Source organism: Barbus barbus (assembly GCF_936440315.1).
Source record: "Barbus barbus genome assembly, chromosome: 41".
NCBI lineage: Eukaryota > Metazoa > Chordata > Actinopteri > Cypriniformes > Cyprinidae > Barbus > Barbus barbus.
Window position 1 is genome coordinate 11,998,475 of NC_136719.1, and position 19,847 is coordinate 12,018,321.

Sequence of the window (19,847 nt, forward strand, 5' to 3'; positions counted from 1 at the left end):
TAGGATATAAGGCCATTTCACACATGCATAAGCAGCATGTAAATGGAGAATAAGTGTTAATAATGGTCACAAATTATAAAAAATGGATATATAGATATTTGTAGATAGATAGATAGATAGATAGATAGATAGATAGATAGATAGATAGATAGATAGATAGATAGATAGATAGATAAAATTATAACTTGTGTAGTAAAATATATAAAATCATTGCTTGAAAACTTTAAATCAATATTAGGTTTGATAAAGTAATGCTACTGTGAGTTTTGTGAGCCAGTGTCTTCTGAGCAGTGAACTGGCTAATTAAAGCATTAAGTGTGATATGTGTGTGTGTGTGTGTGTGTGTGTGTCTAGTGACTAATGGAGATGAATTATGTTCTTTAAGTACAAGACAAGTAGGATTACTAGACTCTCTAAACTTCTGTCAGAAATCTGCTTGCTGTCAGATTATACAGACTGTTCATGAGGAGGAGAAGTCTCTATAAATAGAAGCCAAAGAGACTTAACGAGAACAATAATAATAATTGACCTACTGTGTATTTTACAGTAAGCACAGGATTATGTATGAGTGTGCTACAAATTAGACAGGTTTTCTTAAAGAGAGGAAGGCTCTAGCATCCTGAAAGGCTGTTTTGATTGCTGTGCATGTTTCTCATTAATGCTTGCTAATAAAACGTCAGGACAAAGAACATAAAGACCTAAGAAGTCACTTCGTTAACAAAGCTGGAAGGACACCAGTGTTTCTGTGGCCTTGGTGTGCTGGAGAGGATCTCAGACCCTTAGCTCATGCCTTTCTGCAGTATCGTTAACAATATTTTTTCCCGTATGCGGCTGCAAGAATACAGGCATTGTGTTTTGCAAACAGACCAGTCACTCTGTTATTTAACCTCTCCTCCAGGAAAATGAGCACCAGGAATCATGCACATTTGAACCTCAGAGCCATTCTCTCTGTATAGAAGACAGAAGCCCTGCTGCTTTTTATGTGTCTTGACAACACATTTGAGACCAACATATGTGATCTTTCAAATCATGTAACGCTTCTCTTTTTTCCCTACAAGCACTATTTAAAGTGTACAGCTGCTCTTTTGATCTCAAGATGTTGATGGGGTCACTTGTTCACAAGATCTGAGTACATGATGTCTTTTTCGTCAGTGACATACCTTGCGCTATACCTAACTCATTATTAGCCAGGTTTCCATCCAAAGTTGTGAATTTAACTTATGCGCAAGATTTGAAATATCGCATAAAACATTATAAGCACCATTTCCATCCAATGAGTCAAAAAATCGACACTTCCTGGTAGAACTGGTGCTAGGCTATATATCACTAAGAAAAGTAGTAGAAGCTCCTGTATATAATAATTTTCATAGGCCTATATAATAAATTACTTGCGACTCAGATGAAACAAATGCGTCATCATTGGTTTCGGAGGCGGATGCTGCTGTTTGGGAACTCAGTCGTGTAACAGTTATGGGAGGCAATTATACAGAAATCTGTTGATGACAGACTTTGCTCGGGCATTTCAAAATGACCATAACATTTCAGATGCTGTGGAATGAGATCGGTCCACTGGTTAGTCAGGTCTTGCCGTCCCATAGCGCAAAGTCACATGACTTTTTTGATGCGCAATATGGTGGAATTTACTCGAATGCGTTTCCATCTCCTATTATTTGCATTAACCCTTTTTCGCCCAAGTCAAAACCACCTCAAATGAGCGTAAAAACGTTTTTGCGAATTAAGGGATTTTATTCGAAATTTGGTGTTTCCATCACTCGTTTCTGATGCGATACGTCAAAATGTGCATAAAAAACAGGGTGATGGAAACAGAGATTTTGAAAGCCTATATCATTATATTACACAAATAATATATGTCAATAGATGTGCTTTGTAGCTAGTCTTACTATATGATGCAAAATCCAGTATTTTTGTCACATTATTGGTGACCTGACATACTAATGAAATGCAAGCTTGGCAAACTGTTTAAGAGACTTAGGACTTCTCCCTTTCAAGTAGATTACAGCAGTGCTCTGATGATTTGTAATAGCTGTCCAAAGACATTACCAAGATGGCCAGCGAGTGGACTGTTTTAAAGGCCCATAAATGAGCCCAAATGCCTTCAGTGTAATGCAATTCAAACTAAATGTGTCATGCCATCAGATTGCCTTTGAATGATCAGTCAAGGTCATTGGGGGCATCCGCAGCTTGATGTAAATCCTTTAGCTCGACATAGATGCTTAAAAAAACTCATCTTGGGGCGCTTTATGTTTTGATAGATTTCTTGGTTAGGAGAAATCTGAGGTACTTATGTAAATCGCATTGAAGTAACCCGTTCTTACCCAGAGGCGGTGCTGCTGAATGAGCACAGAGGGGCCCTATTCGGAGCTGTGGGTGTCATTCACACCTGAACTCAGCAGACATCACAGCTCATAAGTTCTATCTCATTACCTTGCCATTCAAATCATCAGCTCTGCTCAGAGGCATCCAGCCGTTAACCTGATGCTTCACTCAAGAATCCTGCAGTGTGTCCTGAAAGTCATTGATAATAAAGATGCTGTCACATAACCCTCAGTCTCAGATTGCAATTTTTTTTTTTCTTTTTAGCTGCACCTACCTGGGCTGTGAGCTATGGGTCCATCACGCAATATGTCTGACATACAAATAGTGGTAATTCTGTACATTTAGCCTTATATTTACTAAAACATTTAATTTTAGACATGAATTTGTTTTAATGTGACATAAGAAGATGATTTAAAATAATACAACACAAATATAAATATAAAATTATATAATACTAAAATCATTGCAGATGCACCAAAGTCTAAATGAATATTGTGAAAGAAAGGCATTTGATTATTTTTTTCAGTCAGGGGGTTTCTAAGCCCGCTTGTTTCAATAGCTTACAAGAAGAATGTTTATTACATACAAAAAAAAACAAAATAAAGTATTTTATGCTACAAGTTGCTGAACATGTCCCAAATGTGCATTTGAAGAGGAAGCATGCACACTATTAATAGATCTATTGGGCATGGTGTTTACAGTATTCAATCTTAGAGTGACTGTCAGGAGAAGCAGAGGGGAGGCTTGAAGTGACAGGGTGATGCTTCTGTAGCAGTTTACTAGCCCTGTGTTTGGCTCTGGGGCTCCAGTATGATCTTGCTGGAATCCCGAATGCAGGAGAAAGCAGCACGAGGGATTTTCATCACATTGATGTAGTTGTACTCTAAATGGATGGTTGACAGGGAAGAATCCTCAGTCCTTTTAACCTTACAGATTGATTTCACTGGGACAGAGCTGAAAACAGAAAGCCATACATGTTACTCACTATAACACTTTCATTGTAGGGATGTACAATGATTTTGTAATGTTTTAAAGAAAAATACCTAAAGATCACTTTTATGTAAATTCATAAAAATCTAAAAAGCATATTTGCGCAATAAAAAAAATGCCATGTCTTTTAAAAAAAAAAAGCATCCTCAAGTATCCTTGTTTTATAAATGTTAATATATTTATAAAACAAGACAAAAATGCTAATTAAGCAAATGACTACAGTGTAGTTATTGATCGATTCTGAAGTGTTTCAAGACCTTACTAATAGCTTACTAATTCAAGAGCAGTTTAGAGAGTAGAGATATGCGTCCTTGTAATTACCGGCAGACCCTAAAGCAAGCACACAAATATTTTAATAAGTGCAGTTCATGTAGTTCACTCCTGAGCTTGGAGCTCGCACTACATCAGCTGCCATATTGGTTGCACTAGTCTGCGGGTACAGACAAGCTTAAGCCTTTACGCCTTTGAAATGCAAACTAACAGAAAAGAAAGAATGAAATTAGTGAGTAATAAATGAGAGAGAATGTTTAAAAGAAGATCAAAGAAAATGATCTGAGCTGAGTCGGAGCAGGAGGAAAAAAAATCTAAAGGGAATGAGGATTTCGAAAAATAACAGGACAAAGTAGGAGTTGAATTGTGATTGCTGGCGTAAGGTTGAGAGAGTTTCACAAATGGAGGTTGCATTCATGGGCATGAAGAAGATTAACACGACAGTTCTGTTCCAAAACCTAGCGACTTACTAGACGTTTTTTATGGCATTCAAAGTTCAATTTCATTGTATGTCTTTTTTGAGAATTATGGAATTCCAGAATGCACAGCAATGAACACAGTAAACATTTTTCCTACAACATTGTATGAATGAATGAATGAAATAAAAAAGCTTATATTTGAATAAGAAATCAATGTACAACAATGTTTTATTGCCAATTTAATGTGCCTTTGCTGAATAAAAGTATTAATTTTCTTTTAAAAACAACATCTACTGACTCCAAAGTTTTGAATGGTAGTGTGTATATATAAATTTACTATTACACACAATATTTGTGTGCACTATACTGTTTTTTTGTGCCTGTTAGAGTATTAAGAGTGTTCCAAATCAGTCACTTGAGATTCTATAATAGTTAAGACGCTGCCTTAGAAGGTAGCAGTCTACGTAGGGCATAGGCAGTGAAGCTTTAACCCCTTTAGAAGCAAGGATCGTCGATGGCCCCAGATTAATGTTGTACAACATTCACAGCATGTAGAAACATCACACTCTCAGTTGATCTGGACAAACTGTGTATCATTAGACAGATTTAAGACTCCAGCTTCGATGTCTGACCACTGTGTTAAGGAACAGAACTTAAGTGTACATACCTTATACGGTTGTGGTCTAGACGCAGTATCTTGAGGTTCTTGAAGTGGCGCATATTGTGTGGCACCCTCTGAAATCTGTTGTTGTCCAAGTGTAACTCCTCCAGTGATTGATAAACACCACGAAATGACTTCCCCAGCACACCGTGCTCTTCTAACAGGTTGTGGGAGAGGTGTAGGGACTGTAAGCCTGGGCGGAGGTGACTCAGTGAGTATGGTGGAATGGAGTGAATGTGATTGTGCTGCAGGGAGAGTTGGCGCAATGCCCTGGGCAGATCTGAGGGCACCACTGCCATCTGGTTATGGGACAGGTCAAGAGTTTCCAGCTTCCTGAGAAAACAGACAGACAGAGGTGTGGTGTTACCTCATGAAGTGTATTAGCAGTGGTCAAGATGACCAAACTCTTATATCATAATATGAGTAAGTAATTTTATTTCACGATAACAATAATTATTTTTGCTGGAAATAAGGTTATTAAAAAATGTCAAAAATGTCAGATTTCTGTGAAATTTCATAATTCTTAATACCAATACTAAAACTGTGCTAACTAATGTTAGTCTTTTGTGAATTAATGCACTTTTAACAACTTTATAATTCAGAATGTTAAGCAATTTAGCAACAGTTTAGTCTGTAAACAAATCAGTGTTTTGAACAAATCTTTTAAGTGAAGGAATTATACTCATTCTCTTCAATACACTACTATTTCTCATTAACTGAAGCCTGTGAGCTCAATTTTTAGTTCTCAGTGACTTGGTGCTTTTTAACAAATCATTCAATGATTCAAGGGCTCACTCATAACACATAAATGTTGCTAACTTTACATATTTTGACCACCTACTGCCAGGAATATGTAATCTGAAGAGATGGTCAACCAATCTGAACCAATCAGTGACAATATCAGTTGATAAATCGGAAAACAAATCTTTTTGGTCAATGGATTTCAAAAGGTCAATACTTTGGGATGAATCAAAATCCCCACCACTAGTAGGTAACATGAAAGTTATAGGCTTCCTTGCTCAAACAGCTTCATCAGAAAGACTGTTTTGCTGGTCTACCAGACACATTTGCTTGTATAAGCATGTCTTTACAACTTGTATTTACGTAAACCATGTTAGAGTATTTTTGATGGTTAGTGTACATTGGTTGCATCATATGTAGTGGGTTTCTTTCAAGTGCTGGGGGAGCTTGTGAAATTTTCTGTAGTGTTTCCACGGAGAAAGGGCCCCATGACAGGTCATTAACCCAGCACAAGGTAGCTAGAGCCAAAAAAGCTTGTGTGTCGACTTTGGTTATGTGTGTTTGTGTGTGTGTGTTCTGTGAAGGCACAAGGGGGGTTTGGGGGTGGAAGATTTCGAGCGAGTGAGAGAACGTCCTAAAAGTCATGGTAGTGTATGAGAGGCTTTTGTGTTTTTCAAGAGGGGTCTAGGAGGCAGCTGGTGTAAGTTTACAATGATCGTCTCAGCAGGAGTCAGGAGCACATTTCCTCTGCCTCCATAACACTGACGGCTGCCCAGTCTACCAGTGCGCTGAGAAGAAATAAGGGTCTCATATGGCAATGACTGTTATTATTACATCAAAAGCTACAGTGACCTCCATGTGGATTTCATTCACCCAACAAGCTTTGATACTGACCTTGAGATGAGAGATGGAACTTCAGATGTTGCAGACTGAATATCAATCAGAATATCTGGCAATGAATATAGCTGACAGCGTTTCAGAGAGGAGCCCTAAGCTATCTAGTTATGTCTAGTCCTAGTTTTAAGTTAAATAAAGCACTTGTTGGTATCACCTCAATGTATATTTTAGAAAGCGTTTGAATACTAAGAAAATCTGCTTAGAACAATGTGTCAGATTTATTGTTTATTTATCACAGATTCTCTTGCAGAAGCATTTTTGAGTGTTCAAACTAGTTAGAGACAAGTGCATTTCCTCCCAAACATAATGTTTATGTTAATGCAAGCTCCCAAACATAATTTATAAAGTTGCATGATTAATTTAGGCAAAAGTGTTAGTCTAAAACGCTGTGTCAGACATTTGGAAAATCCAAAAATTTGGTCCGTCTTGCCTAGGGCACAAAGTGGGTCAAGACTTCCACTGGTGAACATTAAAAAACAAATAATGTAGGTGCATGCCGTTCCTGCTTTTTGGAAATAAGTGTTAATGCTAATAAATAGAGGGAATTTTTCCCTCTCTTTAGGAGATTTTCATCAACAGTTGGATTGTTAAATAAATCCATAAATGTTTTATTATGAATGTGTGCAATGGACCACTGTCACAAGTGAGCCAACAAAATAATTTACAGCCAAAAAGACACACATACCCATACTTACATACACAGAGAAAAATATATATTTTATATATTTTTAGTTTATGTTTAGTTATAATATATTAGCAGTCTGTAGAAATCCACAATTAATCTGACCAGTAGAAAAAAAAAGTAATTCACTGCCTGAACCATATCTAGAACCATCGTAAAAAATTTTAAACGTGCAATACCAGATACAATCTGAGTGACAAAGCTGCCATAAAATACAGATTTCGCTACAAAAAATAGCATAATTCAAGAACAAAATAAAGCAGTTTCAGGATTATTGGCTTCTGATGTCTGAGTCAGATTTACATATTGATATTGTTCCCACACAGATTCCCCCCACCGACAAGCTAATAACGGTGGGCATCCTCAGGGAGCACTCCCATAATGAAAAGCAGAGAGCACGGCTGCCACCACATGTCCACAGGCACACCGATGCCAGCGTTGCACAACCGCCCTTACGTAACCTGGCACGCAGGACAGGAAGACCACTGTCACGACAAGGCACATTTCGTTGGCTCTCATGTTATATCATGCATGCGGGAGACCCAAGCACAGCTAAACTCAGCCTCTTCGTTTAGGGCACTATGATTTCAACTAGCAAGAGCGAGCAATGGCATAACCATCTCCAGCTGTGGCTCCATAATTCATGCTCTTTTCCTGACAATATTCAGGTTTTGAATATTTTCTTTCACACTTTAAAAGAGCGAAAGGCATTTATGTGTATGCAACTGTCTCTTCATATCTGCACAACCGCTGGCTCTTGGTTGTCACCTCGGGCAAAGACACTTTATATAACTCATTATGAAATGAGAATGTGAACTTCTTGGTGAAACTGCACTAACTTGCATTTTTTTCTCCCTGTGTGAGAAAACAAGCAGTGCGTGTCCTTTCTTTCACCCCCCTGCCTCATTCCCGTAAGCTCAGTCCAGCTATCGCATCCACACTGTCCTCGCATCCATCAAAATCCTCGGTCTCAGGTCACTGGCCTGCAGAGGAGCCCTCTCCCAGAACACCAAAACAACCCTCCAGATGACAGGGGGCCTGTGGTGTCACTGCTCACACACAGACATTTGTGCACCTATATAAACACAATGGAATATGAACATACAGAGCACCACAGTCTTTCAACCCAGATTCCCATGACATTTGCCTGCTTATTGCAGACGTTACATCACTGGTCAGAGATGTATCACTTTTAAAGAAACTTTTAAAAGAATCTTATTAGCAGTTCTTCTACTAGAGCCTCTCCTCTAAGAGAAATAAAGCATAAAGGTTGTTCAGTGACATTAAACCCTGTAATTAGATTTTATAGGCCTGGCACTTGGATCTTTAAAAAAGGAGGACGGAGTTCAAGGAAGTGAGGACATTAATATGCACATACAATGTATAAGCGGTTAGTTCAAGCAAAAAATTTAATTCTATTGCCCTCATGTCATTCCAAACCATTAAAAAAAATTCAAAACACAAATTAAGACATTTTTAATTAAACCTAAGAGATTTCTGTCCATTGAAAGTCCATGCAAGTAAAACTTTTGTGGTGCGAAAAGGTCATATAAGGCATTGAACAGAAGCTAGAGCATAAGTACGGAAGTTCTAAGCGGCCATGCATTATTATAATTTTTCTGTCTTGTTTTCTCGTGATCACGACATAACGAGTTGTTTTGTCGTTATCACGACTTAATTTTCTCGTGATCTCGACATAACGAAAGTTGTTTTGTCGTTATCACGACTTAATTTTCTCGTGATCTCGACATAACGAAAGTTGTTTTGTCGTTATCACGACTTAATTTTCTCGTGATCTCGACATAACGAAATTTGTTTTGTGGTTATCTGGACATAACGAAAGTTGTTGATCTCAACCTAAAAACCGTTTTCTCACGACGTAATTGCAGCTATAGTGAGAAAATCAGGGTCGCTATATTGTCTTCGACGATAAAGTTGCAGACCCGACAGCCTCCTTCTCAAGTGTCCAACACTTATGTGTAAGTTGTCAATCACTGACAGACACAGAGCTAAAATGTCCGAGTATGAATATGCATGAAGTATTCTATCATGGATCAATGTAGTCGGTCACACACACAACACCTTCAATATTTGGGATGGTACTTATACCATATTTTTATTTTTATTATTTCAGTTTGAGTGAGTCCCTGATCAAAGTAAAAGCGAATACGATCATCCATGATGCTGCTTCTATAGCATTTTCTCATGACGAATACACAGAGAAAATTAAGTCGTGATAACGACAAAACAACTTTCGTTATGTCGAGATCACGAGAAAAATTAAGTCGTGATAACGACAAAACAACTTTCGTTATGTCGAGATCACGAGAAAATTAAGTCGTGATCACGAGAAAACAAGACAGAAAAATTATAATAATGCATGGCCGCTTAGAACTTCCGTACATAAGTGTAAATGCAGAAACAAATACAGAGAGAAAAGGAAAGAAGTTTATTAGTAGGAAGTGCCTTTTTATATGCTGAGGGACTGTAATAGTTAGCCGTAAGCATTTCCAATCATTTCAATAGCAGTTCTGCCACAAGACCCCCAGAAGTACAAAATTTGCCATCTTTGGACTGCAAATGTTTTTTTTTAGCCAGTTGTCTCAGCTGGAAATGTAATGTGGCTGATATATATATATATGTGTGTGTGTGTGTGTGTGTGTGAAAGTTAGAGAAATGGAGTGTTGAGGAGGTGTTGATGGAGCTGGGATTTACACTGGGTCCATGGTGCCGATTGGACATTATTTGGGCTGACAGGCACTCATAAAGGCTGAAGAAATGAAAGGAGACAGTAAATGTCTTGCCTTAACCCGGGGAGGTTCAGAGATTTGTGCCGACATAATAGCATAGTGCTGCAGTGTTTGGGTAGATCACAGGATCACAGGATCACACACGTGAATGCATGAACACACACACACACACACACACACACACACACACACACACAAACATCAACAGTAACAATTAGCAGCAGCAATTTGGTGACAATGTGACATTATTTTTGAAATAAAGAGCCTGTAAAGTTGAGCTGATGGCTGATCAAAGCTCACTTACACTCACTGCAGCTAATTACAGGTTACCTTAAAAAGGCAGCTGGAAAGTAAACAGTGCAACAGCCATGGAAACAGTTCCAGCGATAATGCCCGCTTTCCTGGTAATGCTGATGTTGATGAGAGTGAATAGAAAGAAAGAGTTATGAATTTCTGCAAACCAGCTTTGAATGGCACTGTTTCAAAAAGATTTGCAACTTGCAAGAAAAGAAAATGAGTAAAAGATGTTAGAGATGAATAATGTATTAGTATAATTTGCTGACGGTATGAGAATCAGTGTGAGATAGGCAATGCAGGGGTGGGGGGTGGAAAAGACAAAAAGCTTATGGTGCGGAGAAAGTTGTAATGGAAGGTCTCATTTTAATTTACTTTGGTCTGTTTCTCAAGTAAAGCCATTGTATAACATCAGAATACTTAAATATAAGTCATATAGGTTATACCTTTATGCTAATGTTGTGATGCTTATGTCCTTTTAAAAAATTGACAGCTCCATTTCACATTTATTTTAATTGAGTGGTAAAAAAAGCCAGTGCATTCTTAAAATACGTATCTTCTTCTTCAAACTGGTTTTAAACAAGAGGAGGGTGAGTAAATGACTGGATTTTCAATTTAGGATGAACTCTGGATGTCTCTTTTAGGTATAAAGTACTTATTACTGTTTTTTTCTGATTACTATACCTTTTCTGTTTTTTTTTTTTTTTTTTTTGCTTTTAGTAGAAGTATGATCTGTAGGTTGGCAACTCTACAAAACAAAATCCACAAAATGCTCAAGCATCATGGTCACCCCTGTATGAATCATAACCCCCACACATTCACCTTCACACAGCCAAGCCACAACCAGTGCTGTAAACCGCTCCATTTGGTCGATGAGCGGCCAGCCAAACATCTGCATTCACCGCAATACAAGTGCAAACTGTTATCCATGAGTGAGCTTATGCCTAATCACAAAATAGACCCTAGTAATCCTCTTTATACGACTCTAGACAAAGTCTTTATTACTTGTGAAATTAAGCTTGGATTTCCAAACAGCTGGGATGTGGTATGTGTGTTCTCGGGCTTGTTTGTCTAACTCCACCCCATCACTCAGTGTGTTTGACAGGGTAAAGGGCAGAGTGACTGATGAGTGGGCTCTCTGTCGCTTCTGCCTCCTGTATAACACACTCCTCAGGATGAGTGATGTGAGACCTTGGAGAAGCACATCTACTCTGGTAGAATCGAAACTATGGGGCAGATGCAGGCTGACAGCAGGTCCAGAATAAATGATCACACTCCTTCAACTGATTCTGATGATGACGGACACACAGGTTCTTGCAATTGTGTTGTACCACAACACATTTAGCAACTGGGTGGATTACTGCCCTCAGCATGTCCTTTGTGCACCATCTAGTGGCTAATAAGGGGACTGTACCAAGGGACTGTGTGTTTGGATGTGTGTGTGTGTGTTTTATTGTATATACATTTATCATTTGGGTTACTCCAAGTCAAATCAACCAAATTTTAGAAACTTCCCTAGCTCAAATTTCTGATTTTGCTAATATTTTTTCATCAGAAAGATAAAAGATGACAGCATCTTTAGCAATCTTCGTTGCATTTTATGCCAATGGTGACCATACAAAAATGGGGAAAGAGTACTTTTCAAGTTTTTTCTCCAAAGATTGCATACCTGTAAAGGCATTAAGATATCTTTAATACATCTTGAGTTACAGCCTGTAACTCAAGATGTATTAAAGATATCTTAATGCCTTTTAAGATATTGGGTCTTAACAATCTTCATTTTTAAGGCCCTATATAGTTCAGTTCCAGAGATACTGGAATTTTAATATGACCCCAGGAGCAAATTGTTAAACTGTACACGTGTTCAGTGGTCAAAAACCAAATGTGGGTAACTTTGCAAAATGAAAAATTTAATCCGGGGACCTCTGGTTTATTTGACACAGAAAGGCCAATTTATATATTTACATACATTTAAATATGATATTGATATTACAATATCATGTATTAAATATTTTATATAGAAATCTTAAAATATATAAAGTGCCCTCAAGTCAAGTCAAGTCACCTTTATTTATATAGCGCTTTTTACAATGCAAATTATGTCAAAGCACTGCACAATATCAAAAAAGGAAAATAATGTGTCAATAAGTTTAAATAGTGTCTTTGCAATCAGGTCGACGATATCGCTGGAAATGAAGCGTCCCCAACTAAGCAAGCCAGAGGCGACAGCGGCAAAAGTATTGGAACAGTAAAATTGCTCTGTTGGCTGTGGAGTCAAGACGTATACAAATATGAATAAAAGATAAATATGAGACAAAACTACAGAATGTCACATTTTATTATTTGGTGATTCAACACATAGATGTTTTACCAGCTAAGAAGTTCAGCACTTTTAGAGTTCATCCCTCTATCTGATATGAGTATAAGTATTGAAACAGTTGCCTCACAGGTCATTCTAAGTGATCCGCTGTGTCCTGTTGCATTAATTCTTCAGATATTAAAAGCAGGGAATGTGTCGTATCAGTTATATCCATTACTTCTGTATTCTGAATCTTGCATTCGATGATGATGCACACAAACCAGCATGAAGATGAGGAAGCTGACTTTGAGAGAAAAGCAAGCAATTTGGATGCTAAAAGAAAAGAGGAAGTCAGTTAGAGCTATAGCAAAAACAAAGGGCATGGAGAAATCAAGAGTTTGGAAACCACCAGCGACACCAGCAACCAACAACGACCTGATCGCTTGAGAAAACAACAGTAGTTGATGACAGACAAATGAAAATTAACCCTAAAAGACGTGTCTGTAAAATCACCAACAACTTCCAGAAAGCTGGGGTGATGCTCTGACAATCTACTGTCCTCAGGAGACTTTGACACAGAATTACAGATGCTACACAGCAAGATGCAAACCTCTGACCGGGCACCAAAAATAGAAAGGCAAGATTAGAGTTTGCAAAAAAGCACAAAGGTGAGCCAGAAGAGTTTTGGAACTGTGTTTATGGGCCGATGAGACAAAGATGAACCTTTATCTAAGTGAAGGGAAAGGAAAAATGTGGAGAAAAAAAGGGAACTGCAATGATCCCAAGCATACAGCCTCATCTGTAAAGCATGGTGGAGGTGTTGTCGTGGCATGGGCATGCATGGGTGTCTCTGGAACAGGCCCTCTCAACTTTACTGATGACTTAATGTATGATGACAGTAGCAGAATGAATTTGGAAGGGTACAAATCCATCTTGCCTACCAATATTCAAGAAAATGCCACCAGATTCATTGGGAAGTGCTTCATATTGCATCAGGACAATGACCCTGAACACCCTGCCAGTTCAGTTAAGGGGTTTATAAGGGCAAAGAAATGGAAAGTCTTTGATTGCTCAAGTCAATCTCCAGATTTAAATCCGATTGAACATGAATTTCACCAGCTGAAGAGGAGAGGAAAGGCAGAAACTCCCCAAAACAAGCAACAATTGGAATTGGCTGCATTAAAGGCTGGGAAAAGCATTTCAAAGGATGAGACCAAGAGTCTGGTGATGTCTATGGGTCACAGACTCACTGCTGTGATTGTGCGCAAGGCATCTGCAACTAAATAATAGCTTTTAATCTTTTATATCTGCCTTATGTTCAACTGTCCCAATACTTATGCTCACATCAATGAGTGGGATGAACTCTAAAAGTGCTGTTATTTTTATTTGGTAAAACATATATGTGTTGAAACGGCTAATAATAAAATGTGACATTCTGTAGTTTTGTCTCATATTCATCTTTTAATCATATTTGCAAATGGCTTGACCCCACAGCCAACAGAGCAATTTTGCCTTTACTGTTCCAATACTTATGGAGGGCACTGTATATTTTTTCCTATTTATGACAAAACTTGCACTACATATTTTTATACCCCACTGTATATACAGAAATGTATATTTTATACAGAAATAATTATTTGATTCATTTAATAATCTATATATATATATAAACAATTTATAAAGTATTTTATATAAAATATTAATATAGAATATATTTTGTATAATATATAAAAAAATAAAAATGCTGAAACAGATTACCATTCCAGAAGCAATAAGTGTCTATATATAAAGTGTATTAATACAATAATATAATATGTTTTATAAATATAAAAAAGTTTATTTTGTATTCATGTGTATTTATTGTTATTCTGGTGATTGGGTGTTGCACTTTGTTCTTTTCTACACTGCAATGTTTTGTCTCAATAAAAATAACTGTTCACAAAAAAAAAAAATATATAAAAAAAGTTAATGTGAGACTCACCGCAGGTTGATCCAGGCCTCAGGGTAGATGCTGTTCTCTTTTAGGAGGTTGTGACTGAGATCTAACACCTTCAGGTGGACACACTTATCCAAAAGCCTGTCCTGCACCTCCACTATTTGATTGCCCTGCAACCTCAGGTCCTGCAAATACACCAAGACATATCAAAATATAAATACCATAAACCTATACAGAGAAGCAAGTGACTGAATCATTGACCGGGTTACAGAACTGACCTCTATAGATGGGGGCAAGCCCGCTGGGATACCACTGAATCTGTTTTTATCCAGTCGTAAATACTTGAGTGCCTTCAGAGGTTTGAAAGCCCAGGGTGCAATGCTACTCTCATAGAGGATGTTTCCTGTCAGTTCCAAGACTTTTAGGTTAGTCAAGCCTGCAGAAAACAAAATGTTCTTAGTTATTTCAGTTAAAGATGCATCAGTAATTTCTTTTTATTTTGAGCTGTCCTACACTTATTCTGACACTTAGTGGTGTGGATGGAACCTCAAACAAAAAAGGTATTCAGTTGTTAAAATTATTGTTCAAATGATTTTTTAGCAGTCAGTCATGATTTATTTAAGGCTGGAATACACTACAGGACTAAAACACTAGGCATTATGCCAATAGTTATAGATGAAAAAACTGTGCATCATACACTAAACGACTGAGGATCACACACTACTAGTGACAAATGAAAATATTATGTGTCATAATATCAGCTCAAAATGTAAAACATGTTTGATTTCCTCCGACTCAGTGAAATCATAGTCTGTAGATAAAAGATCTGCGTCTGCTCATCATAAACTACATGATTTTCCTTGCAATCTGTCAAGTCAAACCTGCAGACTGGCTCTGACTACTAGTGTCAACTTGTCCAGACTGTTAATCAGGGCAAAAATCTGCATTGTATTCCAGCCTAATGGTGTATCTTGTGAACAAAAATGTCCAGCAACAGGGGAGTTACTTAGATTAAGCAAATAATATTCAGCTGGTCATGTGATCTCAACATGTCAACCCCTGCAAGCAACTTGTAATAAAATAGCTTTTATTCAGTTACTGATATGAGACTAGATTATTTCTCTTGTGAGTGTAAATTATTTCAAACATTTCAAAAGTACTACTCCATTCTTCATCAGCAAATCTTAACAATGAGGAAATGAACTCACATGAATTACCAAAGCCATGAATAAACTCATGCTTGTGGCTGGTATGAAAACAACACAAACCTTTGAAGCTGTGTGAAGCTAGTTGGTTTATTTGATTGTTGTTAATCTTCAGATCCTCCAAAGAAGATGACAACTGTGGAACTGTTGTAAGTTCATTGTCGTCAAGTTTCAGAATCTTCAGCTTTGTCAGATTCTGTTAAAAGAGCAGAAACACACTTGTCTACTTGGGACTTAGTGGTTATGTCCTGTCTGTTTTGGGCCTAGTGAATTATGAGCCTGCATTTTAACACAGCAATGTTTCCACTGTGCCTACCACCAAATGAAAAGCCTCAATTGCGCATGTTTGTTCAGTTATTTTAATGTTAAGACATGTAAATGCGCCCCAGACTATCGGACCTGCCTGACTTTAGCTACTTACCATTTGTGAAACGACATAAATGTGCATTGTAAATTGTGTACTCATTTACCATCAAAGTGAATTTACTCTTTATGCTAATTTCACCGACATTTCATAGATGGTCCAAAGAAGACAGTGGCATTTTCCACTGGCCAAACTGTGGTTCCTATTTTCATGCTGCTGAGTTTGCTTTGGGAGTGGTGTGTTTGGTCTCTTCTCAAGGTCTCCTGCTGGGAAATCCGCACGAATCTTGGCTGGACTTATAGTTAGCAGTTATAATTTGAAACTTTTAATTTGTATGTTCTTAAAAATCCTGACTAGGATGGAATTATTTTTAGGTTTAATGTAGACATACAGTACATACTCTTTTAAGATTATAGGAGTATTTCACTGGTGTAATTGAAGGGATAAAAAATGCCAGTACCATGAAGAGCCGAAAGCCGAAAGAGGAGTCGTCCAGCTTGTTCAACCTTAGGTCAAGCTCTTCAAGATCTGGCAGTCCAGAAAAACCACTGGGAGAAATTCTTGTTAAGTTATTCCCTGTAAGACAGCACATTTCTTAAAATGTTGTATGGCTGTGCTAATTACAAGATACAACCAAAATAAATTACAGAACGTCTCAGTGATGCATATATTTATGTTGGATTGTTCAGCCTTTCCAGAGACCTTACCAGGCAGTTCAAGTATGGTGACTTCCTGGTTTGTGATGACTGGCAGGTGAGACAAGCCAATCTGCTTGCAGGATACTCGACTTTCTCCCACTTGGCAGCCTTCCGGTAGCGAGTCTTGGGTCGAGGTGCTGTTAGATGAATCATTCTCCTCCTCTTCGGCTGTCTCTTCTTCCTTTCCCTCCTCCTCTCCTTCTCCTTCTCCTTCTTCTTCTTCCTCTTCTTCCTCCTCATCATCATCATCATCCTCTTCTTCTTCATCCTCATCCTCTTCCTTTTTCTTTGCTTTCTGCTCTTCCCCTTGGTCCAAGAGGCGTTTTTTCTCCTCTTCGAGGTCCCTCAAGATTGCATTTAGTTTCCCTGCTGCTCCGCCCCATCTCTCCAACACAGCATTGAGCTCCACCCACACAGCCTCAGCTCGCCCCATAACTGACTGATGGGACACACAGAAGGAACACAGCAGGAATCGAGCTCATTAGTGACACAGAAATAACCAGAAACACGCTGAACAAACTAAATATAGTGGACAAATAGTACAGGCAGGAATAAAGGAGGTGGAAAATGAGAGGTTGAGCATTAAGACGGGAAGCAAAAATAGACTTGTAATTAGCATTTATGGTATGGTTGTGCTATCTTGGACTGCCAGAATACACATACTTCTTCCACTGTAACAACAGTAGCAGTCTGTGCAGCAAACAGGTGTTACTATAGGACACGAGTATGGTCACGAATTCAATATTTACTGTTTTATATTTATTTCACCAAATTATTTGATGTAAGAAACCTGATTGGTTTGTCTCCATAAATACAAACTCACCTGTGTGTTTGTGGCAGTGTCGCTTACTTGCCTTGTTCTTTGTGCTTCATTGCTTCTCTTTTCACCTGCAAATGCAGCCATGATTCAACACAATAATTAGTGAATTCAGAATCGTGTGTGAACCAACAACTCCGCTATTGTCAGAAGAAGCTACACATGCACTACTGTTTAAATGATTAGGAAAATGTTTTTTTTTTATATATATATATATAACTTGGTAACACTTTATTTTAAGGACAATTCTCACTTTTAACTAGATGCTTATTAGCATGCATATTACTGGCCGTTTATTAGTACTTTTAAAGCACATATTAATGCCTTGTTCTGCATGACCATATTTTAGATCCCTTAATCCACCCCATACCTAAACTTAAAAACTACCTTACTAATTATTAATAAGCAGAAAATTAGCAGTTTAGAAAGGGAACATTTTTCATTTATAGTGAATTTGTTCCTTATTCTAAAGTGTAACCAATAAATTAACATTTTTATTTAGCAAAACGCATAAAATGAATCAAAGTGACAGTAAAGAATTTTACAGGGTTACAAAGAATATTTATTTTAAATAGAAGTTTATTTTAAAAGTTTTCAACATTGATAATAATAAGAAATGTTTCTTGAGCACCAAATTAGCATATTCTAGATACCAAAGTACTGGTTACTAAAAATGCAGCTTTGACAACACAGGAATAATTTACATTATAAAATATATTCAAATATAAAAACAGTTATAAAACATTGTAATTGTACTGTCACAACAGTACTGTTTTACTGTATTTTCTTTAAATAATTATTAATTATTTTCAAATAAATAAAATACTTTTTTCTTTTATATATATTTTTACCGTCCCCAAACTTTTGATCGGTACTGAATCGTATTGTATTGTGTAATGTTTAGTGGCTCATGTTCATAATTAATGTGAATAACTACACCTGTGTTTACTCTGCTATGACACCATGTGTGTGTACTTGAGGAGAACTACAGTTACTTAAAAAATTAAAAGGTCACTGTAGATGCAGCCATACGCACATTTCCAAATATTGAAAGTAATTTTCAACAATTTAAACTATTTGATGGCAGACATACTCTATATAAAACTGTAAAGAAGGTTGCTTTTACTTCTATTTCTTTCAAAATATGCTTTGATTCTCTAACTTTAGTTTATAACTTTATCATAGTTCAATAAAACTTTAAACAAGAACAAAGTATAACAGAGAAGATTAACTATTCACAATGAACTTGTCTGACCATTCCTGAGACTGCAAACTCTGTCACTGCTCTTGAAATTATAATTACTGATGAACTCACTTGATGCTGATGAAGAATCCACTGGTTGATGCTGTGAGGATGAAACATCAATCTCAGGTAAAAATGTGAGGAGTGAATTCAGTTCGTTCAGGAATTCTCCTTCCACAGATAAAGCTCCTAAGCACACGCAAAACACCAAAAGAGCCTGCATGATTCTAATCCGATCTATTCAGTCGCTCACCATGTACCTGCAGGCTCACCTCCAGCTGCCCTCTTAAATTCTCTCTTTGTCAGCAGTGAGAAGGAGGAGGAGGAGGAGGAGAAAACAGGGAGGAGATCACAGTACGTGGTTAGACATGTACAAGGACCTTCATTGCCAGGAGTTCACAAAAATATCAACTCTTCCTTATAAAGTCAATGGTTGTGCCAACAAACACTAGAGTGTGGGACACAGAGAGAGAGAGAGAGAGAGAGAGAGAGAGGAATGCTGGTCAATGTCAGTCACGTCATGCCACAGTGACAGTGTGTTCACACCTTGTAGCACTTGAGATGGACAAATGAGAGAGTTATCCAAACAAGAGGGCAGCGAGCGAGCAGCCTGACTGACCCGTGCAGAGATCTCTCTCCGGCTCCATGTCTCGTTCTCGACATGTTCCTGCCTGGCATGCTGCCATTATCACGTATGTAAGAAAAAGAAAAAGACCTTGCCAAAAGAGAAAGACATGGTTCTCTAACTCATAAAACAAACAGATGGAGACAGACAGGCATACAGACAAATGCTATGTGTTTTCAAAGCATACAGTTACACACTCTTCTCGTTTATGGAGATTATAGGCTGATTTATATATAGTGTCACATTTAAAATGTCTAAATGTCATTGCATTTGATAATTAGTTTGCAATTCTGGTCATTACTTTAAAACAAGGGCCACTGGGTTTGACATTTTCTTTTCTAAACCAATGAGATTCATTAATTTTAAGTTTGGCATCAGCGCCCAAATAGTTTTTTGTATAAAACTTCTGTAAACACTATCTTTTTAATTTCACTCATTAGTGGGAAATCAGAGATTTGAGAAATCTGTGGGGGAGGAAAGAAGGATGTTTAAAAAAAGCCACAGTTATGGCTGGACAAGGGTCTCACAGACACATACAAATAGACCAGCGCTCAGGGTCACATTGTATAGGGAGAGATTGTTTGCATTTACATTCACACCATAAAGTATCACTGCAGAG

At 37.6% G+C, this 19,847-nt stretch overlaps 2 protein-coding genes across 2 annotated transcripts in view; both read right to left on the minus strand.

The window, feature by feature from the left end:
- LOC306861073 (ninjurin-1-like) overlaps window positions 1–19,847 on the minus strand; it is a gene marked incomplete at both ends in the record, with an annotated part of 649,099 nt that overhangs the window by 127,324 nt on the left and 501,928 nt on the right. The window lies entirely within an intron of this gene.
- LOC306860137 (extracellular matrix protein 2-like) lies at window positions 2,676–18,865 on the minus strand. Its single transcript, XM_079401684.1, has 9 exons — window positions 18,676–18,865; window positions 17,367–17,431; window positions 16,553–16,982; window positions 16,306–16,421; window positions 15,545–15,677; window positions 14,555–14,712; window positions 14,322–14,461; window positions 4,684–5,010; window positions 2,676–3,291 (listed from the first exon to the last, which is right to left on the minus strand). Exons 1-9 carry the CDS (start codon window positions 18,824–18,826, stop codon window positions 3,117–3,119), a joined length of 1,695 nt encoding a protein of 564 aa, XP_079257810.1. The 5' UTR covers window positions 18,827–18,865; the 3' UTR covers window positions 2,676–3,116.

Bases quoted from the DNA above. Each gene is read 5' to 3' on its own strand.
- LOC306860137 (XM_079401684.1), bottom strand. From the start codon at position 18,826: ATGCAGGCTCTTTTGGTGTTTTGCGTGTGCTTAGGAGCTTTATCTGTG. The intron at 17,432-18,675 runs GTGAGTTCATCA...CTGCATTTGCAG, and splicing joins GGATTCTTCATCAGCATCAA to GTGAAAAGAGAAGCAATGAA. The intron at 14,462-14,554 runs GTCAGTTCTGTA...GTGTATTTGCAG, and splicing joins GCTTGCCCCCATCTATAGAG to GACCTGAGGTTGCAGGGCAA.